This window comes from Centropristis striata, chromosome 12 (assembly GCF_030273125.1).
Source record: "Centropristis striata isolate RG_2023a ecotype Rhode Island chromosome 12, C.striata_1.0, whole genome shotgun sequence".
Classification (NCBI taxonomy): Eukaryota; Metazoa; Chordata; class Actinopteri; order Perciformes; family Serranidae; genus Centropristis; species Centropristis striata.
This window is the reverse complement of record NC_081528.1, coordinates 34490155-34504582: the sequence shown is the minus strand read 5'-3', so window position 1 is coordinate 34504582 and position 14428 is coordinate 34490155. Positions and strand designations below refer to the sequence as shown.

The window sequence follows — 14428 nt, the reverse complement described above, 5'->3', positions numbered from 1 at the left end:
CATTTCCCAATATGTTGAACTATTCCTTTAATGTTAATGTATTGTAGCAGACATCTTGAAGTTGGACTACTTCCAACATTAACCCAGATGTCACTCTGAGCAGGCGGAGGCCTTTGAAACATGTTTGCAATGTGGAAAGCAGAAGCAGATGGGGGTGTGGTCCTCAGCTGCTGCTGTTTTTGCTGTGTGCATGTGTATGTGTGAGTGTGTGTGTGTGTGTGTGTGTGTGTGTGTGTGTGTCAGCTGACGCAGGGCTGTGGTCAGTCTGGGATGAGTCTACTCAGCAGAGTCTGATTGGACGTTGGTGTAATGACATAATAAGATAAGAGAAGACAAACCACTCAACATTTATAATTTCATTATATCTGCAGAAGCTCACTGTGGTCCACAGTCCATTTTCTGCTCTCATTTTCCTCTGATTATCCAACAGAAACATTAAGTTATTAACATAAAGTCCACTTGAGCTTGAATATGTCAGTTCAGCTTGTTCAGCACTGACATTTAGCTGCAGCAATTCATCTTATTTATCTCATGTCAAGGTCTTGAAAATAGAGCCATTATATTATTCAGAGGCTACAAGGTGCTCAGCAGCCTGTCAATGTAAAAATAGATCCTGTGAACATGACGCCATCTAGTGGCCATTGCTAAACTACATGTTGTCCAGGATAAATGACTATTAATGATATTATGTAATGTGTTGATCCTCTGTAAATGTTTTGCTGTTGCATCGGAAACAGACAGCTAAGACAAACCCCAGGCTTATTATTAGTACACAGAAACACACACACACACACACACACACACACACACACACACACAATTAATTGCTTTGTGTATGAAATGTCTTTATTATATAAACTTGACTTGTCAAATGTGTTTCAGAGGCTCCATAACTCTATATTATCATGATACTCAAATAATGATATGATGTTGTTGCAATTTTAAACATTTTGTGTAAGGCTGAGTACAACGTTAATATATATTGCAATATACAGCAATTAATGATCTTTTTATCAACTGTATATTATGTCATGTTGATATTTGGCGCCTGTGTATCAATAGAATATTGCAATGCAAAATATTGAGATGCAATTTCCACACTGTTTTGGTTCCTCAGGCACCCCTGATAAGAATAGAATAAAGGGAAATATCTTTAGAAATGTATATACATGGAAATTGCTTTATGTACAGCTACGAAATGCATTGCAATATTAAAGAAAATCTGAATTCCCTATCCTCCTGGAGGATGAATGTCTGCTGAAACAGTTGTATTCCTCATGGAGGGAGAAAATGACATATAGTTTAAAAAAAAAAAATACAAAACTTTTCAAAAAAAATTGGCAGCCTTATCTTAATATAAAATATATACATTTATTTTATAAATCATATTGGTACATTTGTGTTGGAGGGACAGAGAAATGGGGTTTGTCTGGTGCATTGTCATTTGTGAACAATTAAAAAAAAAAAGGGTAGCGCTTTATAATAAGGCATTGTTCTCGCTTTAGATCCGGTAGTTGCAAAAACCATAGTTAACTTATAATAGATGAGCAATAAAGTATATTTCAATATCAATAAGCAAACAAAATAAGATTAATAAAGGCATGGCAAAGACATAATGGGTGGGTCATGGGTGTTTGTAATGCCATTATTAACACTTACATAAGCTTATAAACACACAGTAATGTTAATAAGCATCTTGTAAGGATTTACAAGGGCCTTATTACTTATTAATTAATGGTTATTACAAGGACCTTTATATAAAGCGTTACCAAAAACTGCAAATACAGTAAAAAAACCAACATATCCATGACCAAGACATAATAAATGTGCACATAATAGTGCAGTCCACACCCACCAATAAACTTAACATAAACACAGTGACGTATTGATCACAATGCGTGTTGTTGTTAATTGTGATGCCACTATTTTAATAACAATGCCACATTGAATCCAATAAAGATTAACCTCACAAGAAAAAATAGCTCCATATAAAGGTTTAGATCCTAAAATACCTATTAACCTGCCTCCGAACCTTGTAGTGTGGCATCACCGTTGTTATGATGTCATTACCTCCTAGTGCGACTGAAGTTGTGCAGGTTAAATGTGTCCCAACGCTGCATGATGCCACTATGAGGAGATCACAGCGTCACACATCACACCACAGGCCACTCTAGGCTCTCCTGGACGGATATTTGCATCTTCATTAGGTCTAAGTAAAGAAAAACCACGCCATCCAATGTGATTAGTGATTGGCTCAGAGGACTCTGGTATTGGTTGGGATACTAACAACATTTCCCAGGTTGTTCCTCCCACATGGGGTGACTAAAGGCTTACCGTGAGCCTGATTAGTTCTGTATCTGCTGGGGACAAGATGTTAGTAGAGAGGAACACCCAAACAAATGCATGGACATAGACTTGCTTCTGTGAGTATTCTTTAAACTTCTCTTGTTTTATTCATTTGAGACAATTTTGAACCTTTTATATGTGATTTAATGAGTCAGTAATATCAATGAGTTAAGAGTCCACTGAGTTTGATCTGCTTTGTTTTTAATTCAATGATTCACCACATGTGTCATCGTCTGTGTGTATTTAAATCAGTGCTCTGTTGTGCAGAGTGTTATTAGAATTTATTAGATTAAAAGAAGTAATATATTTAGAGTATTTATATCAGTGATAAACACAACATAGGCGAATAATAAATGATTCTGTAGTGATTTAATTTTACTTAATATATTTGATAAAATGTATTAAATATAAATGCGTCCTTGATTTTGAGGCAGTTGTTTAAGTAACTTTAATATAAAAATGTTTGAGATAGAATCTACTTAATTTGATCACATTAAATATAATCTTTATGTGTATGTAATTCTAAATCAAGAGAATTTTGAATGAATCCAACACAATAGAATTAGTCCGTTTTTAATTGACAGGCACTTCCTGTTAAGTTGTTATTAACTCAACTTGTAATGTAATTAGTTTTAATTATTAATATTGCGTGCAATCTGTTGCCTCAATTTTATTGAGTAGCTATTGTTTATCTTTTTTTACAGTATAGGTTTGTTGTTTATATTTGTATTCATTTTTTAATCATCATAACTGCGAATTGGGATTTTAAAGCACATTACTGGCTATTCTTTGCACTTGAGTTGGGTGATGTCTATTGAATTGCCATATCAAGATGTCCACAGTGAAACACTTTGATGGACGATGATATCGTTGTTGTTTATATACTCTGTATGTTGGATCTGAGCCCATCCCACCTAATCATGTTGGCTACTTAGGGACGCATGGGTAAGGACTTTTTAATATGCAAAATACGAAAACTTTATTATCCACTGAGTGGAAATTCCTCTTCGGTTTCAACATAGACATGTCTCAAAACAAACAGAATAAATGGTAAAACAATACAGAAAAAATTTCAAGGATAGAAAAATATAAAATAGCCTACAGCAATAACTGTACTTCACACATCACCCATACAAGTACATAATTTCATAAAAGCACACCATAGTACAAATCAAGTTTACAAATGTAGGTCTAAGACCTGCCTTATTCAGAGAATAAACCCCTCAGCAAAGGAAACAACAGGAGTAATCAGGGTAAATATCTACTGCAAATTTACTAGATTACACTGGCAAATCTACAAGAAAAAAAGATTTACGAGAAAAAAGCTTTTTTCTCGCAGATTCACCACTTTAAATCTCATAAATCTGCGCATTTTTTCGGTCCGTATGTTATTTTTTACACATTCTGGCTGTATGTAATATCCTCCAATATTCTCTAGGGTTGAAATTTGGAATTTGCAAGTATTTCAATGAGTGACCTATTAAGGGTTAACAGTGTGGAGGATATGCAAACATTCAACTTGAACCAAAAACATCCCAGAAGCGAGTATTACTTGAAACAACAAAAACAACAAAATGCCTGAAACATTTGACTAATTTGACACATATTTTACTAATTTAATTAAAAGTTTAAATGTTTTATTTGATGTTTTTAGCAATAAATAAATATTTTATGTCCACAAAGGCCAAAACTTGCAGCTCTGTGGACAGATGTTGTTTTCATAATGGTACTTTTATACAACTTGTTCTAAATGCTAAAAAAGCTCTCCTCAAACATGAAAAACATCTCACTGACATTACAGTGAGCATGGTGACCTCACAGTCTCTAACAGTCAAAACATATGTGGGTCAGCTTGTTTACAACACTTTAAAAGCAAGCCGTCCTAAACAGGCTTTAACAGATTACAGAGCCTCAACAGATGCACTGGACAAAGGACTGAAAGACCTGCCAGTGTTTTTTTTAGCACATGGTCAGACTGCCTCGGAAACACCTGCTGCGTGTGTATTACAGGCCTGAGAGGTCAGGAAGCCATGTTCCTACACATGGCAGACAGCATTTACTGAGCTCACATGTGATTAGCTTGTGGTATGACTGACTACAGAAAAACACCTATCCAAGAAAGTTACCGAATTTAAATTACAGTGAGATACAGCTGATACAGCTATTTGTGTACACTGCAAAAAAAGAAAAGTTGGGTGAACTCAAAATTTCAAGGCAACAAACTTATAATTTTATATTGTAATAACTTTTAATCCTTACTTCTGCTAACTTCTGCAATGTGCTGAATTGGCACGATTGTAATGCCGCTATGAAATGTTAGCTAATGTTGCGACCACAATTTTGAGTTAGCATTGATACGCTAATGGCTACTCTTGTAGCTGTAACAAGCAGCACCGCTAGTATCAGTTAGCCGCTAATATCAGTTAGCCGCTAGCATCAGTTAGCTGCTAGCTTTCGCTAATGACCGAATTTCACCGCTTTCCCGCATTTCATAACAAAGAAATAAGAGTTAGCAGAACTATTGTCCCTTGTTGTGAACCCCAACTTAAAGATATAAGTAACAACAACTCACCAACTTGTTTTTGAGCAGACAACTGGCTTCCTTTGTTGTGCTAACTTACATTATTTCCCTAAATGTCAATAATTTATGTTTATAGTTTTATGTTTTACCAACTTAAATCACTGTTTTAGGCAAAAAATACGAGTTGGCTTTTTTTGCAGTGTATTGGCTCTGTGTGTGTGTGAGTGAGTCACACTGAGGTGGACCATCTGTTTGCAGGTACCAGTTCCAGAGAAGATGGTGGCCTCTGTGCTCACCTTGCCCACCTCGAGTAAACATGTTCAACCTGATGAGCAACTGCTGCGCCTGGGTCTCCAAAATACAGGAGCCAATCAGGTAACAAATAATACGTTTCTTAAAAAATGATGGAAAGAAATGTAGGTAACGCTTCATAAAAAGGTCCTTAATAACCATTAATTAACAAGTAATAAGGCATTGTTCTCGGTTTAGATCCAGTAGTTGCAAAAAGCATAGTTAACTTATAGTTAACTTATAATTGATGAGCAATAAAGTATATTTTAATATCAATAAGCAAACAAAATAAGATTAATAAAGGCATGGCAAAGACATAATGGGTGGGTCATGGGTGTTTGTAATGCCATTATTAACACTTATATAAGCTTATAAACACACAATAATGTTAATAAGCATCTTGTAAGGACTTACAAGGGCCTTATTACTTGTTAATTAATGGTTATTACAAGGACCTTAATATAAAGCATTACCGAAATGTATAATGAAGACATTTATCTGCTCATAGGAACAGGTCGTAAAATGTATTTTAATAAAGTTAAAGTACAAATAAAAATGAACAGGCATTTTGTACAGGAAAAAGTAAACAAATCCAATTAAAAATGTCTTTTTCCTTTAGTATTTGTGTAAAATATGATAATTTGGCATAATCATGTCATTCACAGTTCATTAATGGTGCCCGATATAATTTCCAGTTCCTGCTTAAACCGACAGCTGTCAGTAAGAGCTATATGGTGTACTTCTTCAATACCATGTGTTAATCAATCAAATCAATCAATCAAATTACTTTATTTATCCCCGAGGGGACATTCAGTTAGTCTGTTAGCTCTTCTATAAATTATTGAAGAATTAGACAGCCTAATGGCTGTAGGAGCGAAGGATCTTTTAAATCTCCACTGCTGTTTTTGTGGTCCATAAAGTTGTTGTGTAGCGGATGATACACAACATATAAAGATATTAATATTTTAAGTAGTGAAGCTATTTGAAAAACAGACCCACAATCAGATTTTCAACGCAGCACGGATAAAACATCGGCTGTTTTGTATGCCTAGGACTTTTTTTTTCTTTTAGAAGTGTTATCCAAAGAGGTATCATTTTATTAAAACTAGTATTGTATTGAAGTTTATACTTATGGTAATGTGACAACATCAATATGGTGCTCCTTTAAGTTAAATTCTTCACTGTGTATTCCTTTTCCACAGGAGAGCAACCATTTTGGTGGTTGGTCTTGACAAAGCAGGAAAAACAGCGTCCATCAAAGGGATGTTAAGAGGTAATTCAACTGTGACTTTAAAGGGATAGTTTGGATTTCCTGAAGTGGGGTTGTGTGGCCTGAGTGTATAACCTAAAGTAAACGGTGGTTGGCAAAACCCCAGTTAATAGAAGCAAGCAGGACTCAGAACCGCAATGGAAACTAAGTAATGTACTGCTGTGGACAGACACACCTACACTGCAAAAAAAATCTAAATTTCAAGGCAACAAACTTCAATCAAATTTTAAGTTGGACGATTAAACTAAATATTTTAAGTTTTGTTTTAGAGTTTGCTCAACTCTGAATTCAGATTTTTTAACTTATAATTTTACATTGTAATAACTTTTAATCCTTACTTCTGCAATGTGCTGAATTGGCACGATTGTAAGGCCGCTATGAAATGTCAGCTAATGTTGCAACCACAATTTAAAGTTAGCATTGATACGCTAATGGCTACTCTTGTAGCTGTAACAAGCAGCGCCGCTAGCATCAGTTAGCCGCTAGCATCAGTTAGCCGCTAGCATCAGTTAGCTGCTAGCTTTCGCTAATGACCGAATTTCACCGCTTTCCCGCATTTCACAACAAAGAAATAAGAGTTAGCAGAACTATTGTCCCTTGTTGTGAACCCCAACTTAAAGATATAAGTAACAACAACTCACCAACTTGTTTTTGAGCAGACAACTGGCTTCCTTTGTTGTGCTAACTTTTATTATTGGCCTAAATGTCAATAATTTATATTTCCAAGTTTTACAAACTTAAATCACTGTTTTAGGCAAAAAATACAAGTAGGCTCTTTTTGAAGTGTAAAAAAGGCCCAATTAAAACAATTCATTTTCAGTTTTGGTGTATACTATATCAAGAATATTTTCAATGCTTTACCTTGCTATCTGACAGCCCTTTTCAAGTAGGAGCTGAAGGCATTAAATCCATCTGTGCTCTCTTCAAAGCCACCAGACTCCAACCAAACCAAAGTTTATGATAAACTGGCATTCCAACCACCATCTACTCCAGGTTTTACTGTACACTGACTATGTGTACGAACCTCATACAACCCCACTTTAAAAGATCCAAACTCTCTTTTTTAGACTAATTTATTTCTAAAAGTGTTCAAAGCAGAACCACAAGACAAGTGATCAACCTGTGTTTTACTTCCCGTCAGTCCCTCATGGTTTGGAAGCAGGACCCACCCAAGGCTGCGTGAGAAATGAGCTGCGAGTGGAGAACTACCTGGTCACCTTGCTGGATGTCGGGGGATCGGCAGAGTCAAGAGGAGCCTGGAAGGAGCTCAGTGGAGAGGCCCACGGGATCATCTTCGTGGTGGACTCCAATGACAGGCAGAGGATAAAGGAGGTCAAGGAGGTTCTGGCTGACCTGCTGAAGCAGCCGAGAGTTGCAGGAAAACCCATTTTAGTGTAATTATACTCACCTTCATAAATAGTGCAGACAGTGGCCTCTGGTGGCTGATAAGAGAAACCACAGAAATAATACATCTTTGGGTGAGTGTGAGGCTAAAATGTGTGTGACTTAAAGGAAATCTTTTTTTTCTAGGTTGGCCAACAAACAAGATAAAATGAACGCTTTGCTGGGAAGTGAGCTGATTGAGATTCTATCATTGGAGAAGCTGGTCAACCAGAGCCGCTCTCTGTGCCATATTGTAAGTGTTTATATTTGCTGAGGCAGACTGAACAAACCAACCTGGTCTCACAGGAATCCGTGAAATAGTCACGGATTCGCTTTACTCAAAATCCGTGGAATAGCCTCGGAATCACTCAAATTTCTGTGAAACTGACGCTACAATGCTAGTTAATGATAATGAAGTTAATGATGTCATATCCCGTGGCTATTCCAACATACAAAGTGATAATGTACATTCACTGAGTGAATATTTAGAAAATAAAACATATATTTCTCGCTAGAAATGTGATCAAAATCCATTTTTATGCAGAAACTAAGTCAAAATATTGATTTTTTTCACTAAGAATGAGAGAACTGTCTGCCATGTTTTTTGTTCTGACCGCCGTGACCTTGAAAGTCACGTGACTTGGAACAAACCAATAGGAAAAAATATCCATGGAATAGTTAATGACAGAATAGACTGTCATTAACTTGCATTGTAGCAAAATCCGTGTCAGTTTCACGGAAATTTGAGTGATTCCGTGGCTATTCCACAGATTTTGAGTTAAGTGAATCCGTGGCTATTTCAGGGATTCCTGTGAGACCAGGTTCCAACAAACATATATCTCTTCAAACAGACTATGTGAACTCTTTTTCTCTCTCTCAGGAGCCTTGTTCAGCCTTAATGGACCTGCGACGCTGGTCAGACAGAAAGACTCTACGAGGCCTTCGCTGGTTGCTGCGTGCTGTTTGTCTGGATTACCCCGAGCTGTGCACTCGTGTAGCCCTGGACAGCAAGAGGCCTCTGGAACCACAAGAAGGGGAAAAGACCTGGAAAGCAGAGAAAGTTCGCAAAAAAACAAAGGTGGAACGGTAGGAGAGGACTTAACATTTATAGCTTTCTTTTACATAAAGATTGTGCAGATCAACATAAACGTAAAGCATTTTTATGACTTTAGTTTTATATTTTCTCACCTCAGAATGAGAGGCAGCAAGTCAGATCTTCGCCAAGTTCATCGGCCAAAAGAAAAGGAGAAAAAGGCAAAGGGTGAAGGAAAACTGCAACCCATTCGAAACATGCTGCAAAAGGTCAGGAAAATATCTTCCTCTGCTTTTAAAACGTCACCCAGTGGCCCCTTTATTAGGGACAGCCGTAAAAAATCCAATCCAATCCTCAGCCCTAAATGCTGAGAAGCAAGTTCACATAAAATATGTATTTTGAAGGGCACAAAATTTACATTTCAATTTCATTTTAATATAAGTAAAACTCATGAATAAAAAACATCCTTATGACAGAGAAAATATATATTTATATATGTGAACATTTATCTCCCTTACTATCATAAAACGTGTTTCCTGCAATCCCCCCCCCCCCCCTTTTATTTCCATTATTAAGTCCTTTATAATAATATGATGTTAAATTAATGTTACAATGAACAAAATGTGAATTGTACTTACAAGTGTTTTATTTACAGGAAACCACTCTCAAAAAGAAGCTGAAGACAAAGAAGAAGAAGAAGCCCGTTAAGGCCAAGGAAGGTAAAAAAGATGAAGAGGAAGCAGCAGAGCAGGAGGAGGAAGAGGAGGGTGACGGGAATGAAGGAGAGCAGGAAAACGCTGGACACAGGGAGAGAGCCAGCAGTGCCCTGATCCCCCAGAAGAAAGACAAACCGAAACGCAAAAAAAAGGTGAAAGAAGAGACTCCGGACGTGACAGAATCACCAGACAATGACGAGAAACCGCTCAAAGGTGAATCAGGGTTATTAATCTCTTATATTTTTTTGTAATTAGCTGTTTAAAAGTGGAAATCTAACTACTTCTTTTATCTTGTGTCTAGTTAAAGGGGAGAAGACGAAGAAGAAGAAGGTTGTCAAAGTAAAAAGGAAGAACAAGATCAACACAGAGGACATGTCTGGAGCTTATTCTCAGCCTGTGGACCTATCTGCAACCTTTGGTGAGCCTCATCCACTTCTTCTTTCATCTCCAAATCAAATGCAATAACACGTTGGCAGTGGCGGTTCTTCACAGGGGCCTCCAGGGGCCACTGCCCCTGTGAAGAAGCCCTTGGCCCCTGCTGTGGCCCCTGTGTCAAATTAATAATGAAATTATCAATTTATAACGATGAAAAACGGAACAATTCTTACCTATTTTTTGTTCAAACAATATCTCATTGTACACAAAATGAACCCATAATGTGTACATTGTATAATAGTTTAATTGTGCAATAAAAGCTAAATATAAACATCATTCTCACTGTACTGCACTTTCAAACTTAAAAAAAAAGTGATTGTGCACAAAAATGAGATATGTCATTGTCATACAAAAATAACTGTTAATGTTGATAAGTCTCATTGTTTCAATCAATGTAGTTCTTCCAAATATGAGACTTTTAGCTAAAATATAGGGTTTGAATGCTTAAATATAATTTTTGACGTTTTTTTATGTGCCCCTCTGATTAAACACTGGCCCCTCCTTGGCCCCCACAGTAACACTGGTCTAGAACCGCCACTGCACGTTGGAGCCTGAAATGAAATGAAATGAAATCACAGCTTTATTTTTTAAAAAGTTGACCCTGCTGTCTCCTGATAGATCTTTACCGAAAAGCGATACTGGCTCTGAAGGAACGTCAGGATCAGGGACAGTGACTGGGACCTCAGTGTGACGTCACACTGCATCACTTCAAAGACTCGTCTTCATCACTTTATAGACTTCAGACCTGATCCCTGAACCTTTGGAGCCAATTCCAATGAGTAGTGAAGGGCAGGTCTGCATAATCATGTATTAATAAAAACATTTATAATGTAAAAAAACAACAACTTTAGAGATAAATATGTTAATAACAATGTATACATTTTAGAGTTAGATATGAAACTGTGTACCAGGCCAAAATGTGAAAGGAGGTATTGTTTGTATGAATCTATGCATTTTTCATTGTAAAGGAAATATGTTCTTTTAACTGTATCCTTTTTTTTTTTACGGGTTTTGAACACTTCTCAGAATTTAACGGAGCACTGAGCAGAGTATGGGACATTGTTGATAATCTTAATAAACATTTTCACACCACTTGCACTGCATATCTATTGTGTTTACATTACAGCAGCAGCAACAGCCACAAAGTATTTGTGCTACAAGTTATTCAGATTTAAAGATTACACATCAGACATGTTTATCTGAATGTATATTAGCTTGGTTCTGTTCTTTTATCATTTTTGATCTGAGCCCAAAAATATACTGATCACAAAACATTCCTCCATGGCAGCCTTCCATTCATCTTCGTCAACGTCAACAATCCACAATTCATTTCCTTTATATCGAGAAATTCTGTATTTACCAGATGGCAGAACAGATTTGAGTCTTAGTGCAGTAATATTGACTGAACTGTCCTTAACAAAAACAAAAAGCATGACAGAAAATGTAAAATGACTAAAACATAACTTGTGCAGTTTGTTGAGTTAATCTAATGCGATCATCAGGGACAAAAAGCTAACTATACAAACTAAACCACAGTTTCCGAGAAATAAGTTGCAAATTTACTAGATTAAAGTGGCAAATCTACAAGAAAAAAAGTTGCAGATTTAAGAGAAAAAAGTGGAAAAAAACAACAACTTTTTTCTCGCAGATTCACCACTTTAAATCTCATAAATCATATTTTTCTCGTAGATTTGCCACTTCAATCTCGTAAACTTTTTTTCTCAAAATATTACCCCCCTCCCCCAGGTCCGTATGTTGTTTACACATTCTGGCAGTATGTAATATCCTCCAATATTCTCTAGGGTTGAAATTTGGAATTTGCAAGTATTTCAATGAGTGACCTATTAAGGGTTGAACACCAACTTATTTCTTGTTTTCTAAATCACGCAAATGAGTTAGCATTTTTAGCACTTTGTTTAATACTCGTTGCTGCAACACTTTATATGAATCTACTGCTAGCAGCTAGTTTGCTTAATTTAGCATACAGACTGAAAACAGGGGGAAGCAGCTTGAACTACAGGTACATCTCAAATACATGTTTTAAATCCCTACAAGTGTAAAACACAATTTTTGAGTTTTGTTTCTTAACCCTTTGATGCACAACATATAAACACCTTCTAATGCACAACATGGGTCAAAAATGACCCACATTAATTTTTATTATTATTTCATGCTGGCTGTGTGTTTGAATATCTTTTTTTTTATTACAACAGATCATTATATCCATTTCCCCTTTCATACTTTATGAAGAAAAAATGTTTTTGTATTATTACATCAAGTTTACACACATGGGTCAAAAATGAGCTTGTACATTAGAAGCGTGGTGATACAAAAATTGATACACTAAATTAACAATTTGAGTATATGTGTAACTATGTTTGTCTTATTTTTAAGGTTTAACTTTAAATGAGTTGTTAGAACCACCAGATTATATTGGAAAATCACATATTTTAACATTTGAGACTTTTTAGAGCCACCAAATAATAATTTTCATTGGAAAAAACACCAATTTAACAAAATAGGATAGTTAATATTTGTGTCATCTTTGTCAGGTTTTAAATTGGTGACAACATATAAACACCTTCTAATGCACAACATGGGTCAAAAAATGGTGACTAAAGCATGGAAACAATCAAATACACCAAAATTAAGAGCAAGGGTATTAACAGCAGAACAAAGTTTAGAGATGGAAAGACTAACTTTTAGAAATAGGGAACAAATACATATTTGGAATAAGTTATACTGTAAAGAAAGGCTGGTAAAAACAGTGGAAATATTAAATCAAATTAAGGAGATGAACTAAATGGTTCATGAACACGCATACATGCACCACCGCTTATTTTCTCATTAGTCTATTTTAGTATATCTTAGTATTTTTTGTGTGTGTGTGTGTGTGTGTTGTTATTTTGTTGTTTATTCCTTTTCTTGGAGATCCTCATTTGGGGAATACCAGTTTGCCTTGTATATATGTTTGACTGTTTACCCTATGTTTTGTTATTTACTTTGTGAATATATACCTTGAAAAAAAGAAAAAAAAATGCAAAATACAATATTGTAAAGAAAACGAAATGACTGATTATGTTTGTGAAGTAAGAAGCCTTGCAATAAAGTATTAAAAAAACATGGGTCAAAATGACCTTGTGCATTAGAAGCGTAGTGATAAAAAAAAGGGTTTTATTCAAAAAGTAAGAAATGAAAACCAAAAATTAGTATGTATGATGATCAAAAACACGTTATTTGAGGAAAACTTGCAATACTGAATGATGAAATTAATTTATTACAAAGATATAGAATATAAAAACTTAGTCGGTCACTTTAGAGCATGGGTCTCAAACTGGCGGCCCGCGGGCCAATTGTGGCCCTCCTGGTGTTATTTTGTGGCCCCCACCTTGATATGAAAGTTTAATGTGAGTTTTATATGAATGGCACTTTACCGTGTTGTGTGTGGAAGGTCCCTTTAATTACTTTTTTTGGTCATTTTGTGTCTTTTTTAAATAATTATTTTGTCTTTTTTAAATACATTTGTGTCTTTTTTAATAATTTTGTTTCTTTTTAAAATAATTTTGTGTCTTTTTTGGGTAATTATGTGTCTTTTGTAATAATTTTGTGTCTTTTTTTAGTCATTTTGCGTATTTTTTTGGTCATTTTGTTTATTTTTTTTAAGTAATTTAGTTTTTTTCTGTCATTTTGTGTCTTTTTTAGTTTTTTTTATGTCTTTTTTTGGTCATTTTGTGTCTTTTTTAAATAATTATTTTGTCTTTTTTAAATACATTTGTGTCTTTTTTAATAATTTTGTTTCTTTCTAAAATAATTTTGTGTCTTTTTTGGGTAATTATGTGTCTTTTGTAATAATTTTGTGTCTTTTTTTTTGTAATTTTGCGTATTTTTTTGGTCATTTTGTTTATTTTTTTTTAAGTAATTTAGTTTTTTTCTGTCATTTTGTGTCTTTTTTTTAGTAATTTTGCGCATTTTTTTGGTCATTTTGTTTATTTTTTTAAGTAATTTAGTTTTTTTCTGTCATTTTGTGTCTTTTTTTTTGTAATTTTGCGTATTTTTTTTGGTCATTTTGTTTATTTTTTTAAGTCATTTAGTTTTTTTCTGTCATTTTGTGTCTTTTTTTTGTCATTTTGCGTATTTTTTTGGTCATTTTGTTTATTTTTTTTAAGTAATTTAGTTTTTTTCTGTCATTTTGTGTCTTTTTTAGTTTTTTTATGTCTTTTTTTGGTCATTTTGATACTGCCTCCAGCGGCCCCCAGGTAATTTGAGTTTGAGACGCCTGCTTTAGAGCCATGTTGTGCATCAAAATGTGCAATAAAAAGTAGTAATGAGAGTGTAAAGCTGTTTTCAGTCGCTGCTGAGCTGCTTTCAGTCGACAGTGATCTCCTGCTGCTGGGGACCCGCGCGTCGCCATCTTTGTCGTCCACCCAGAAGCC

General features: G+C 35.2%; 1 protein-coding gene across 1 annotated transcript; it reads left to right on the top strand.

The window, feature by feature from the left end:
• Window positions 1-2403: 2403 nt before the first annotated feature.
• Window positions 2404-10894, top strand: arl13a (ADP-ribosylation factor-like 13A). The gene is made up of 10 exons (XM_059345777.1): window positions 2404-2423; window positions 5126-5242; window positions 6361-6431; window positions 7570-7822; window positions 7959-8064; window positions 8692-8897; window positions 9005-9113; window positions 9500-9773; window positions 9862-9978; window positions 10614-10894. Exons 1-10 carry the CDS (start codon window positions 2404-2406, stop codon window positions 10667-10669), a joined length of 1329 nt encoding a protein of 442 aa, XP_059201760.1. The 3' UTR covers window positions 10670-10894.
• Window positions 10895-14428: the final 3534 nt, after the last annotated feature.

Excerpts from the sequence above, each read along its gene's own strand:
- arl13a (XM_059345777.1), top strand. The coding sequence starts at position 2,404 with ATGGACATAGACTTGCTTCT. Across the intron at positions 2,424-5,125 it reads ATGGACATAGACTTGCTTCT|GTACCAGTTCCAGAGAAGAT; the intron begins GTGAGTATTCTT and ends ATCTGTTTGCAG. Across the intron at positions 8,065-8,691 it reads GCCGCTCTCTGTGCCATATT|GAGCCTTGTTCAGCCTTAAT; the intron begins GTAAGTGTTTAT and ends TCTCTCTCTCAG.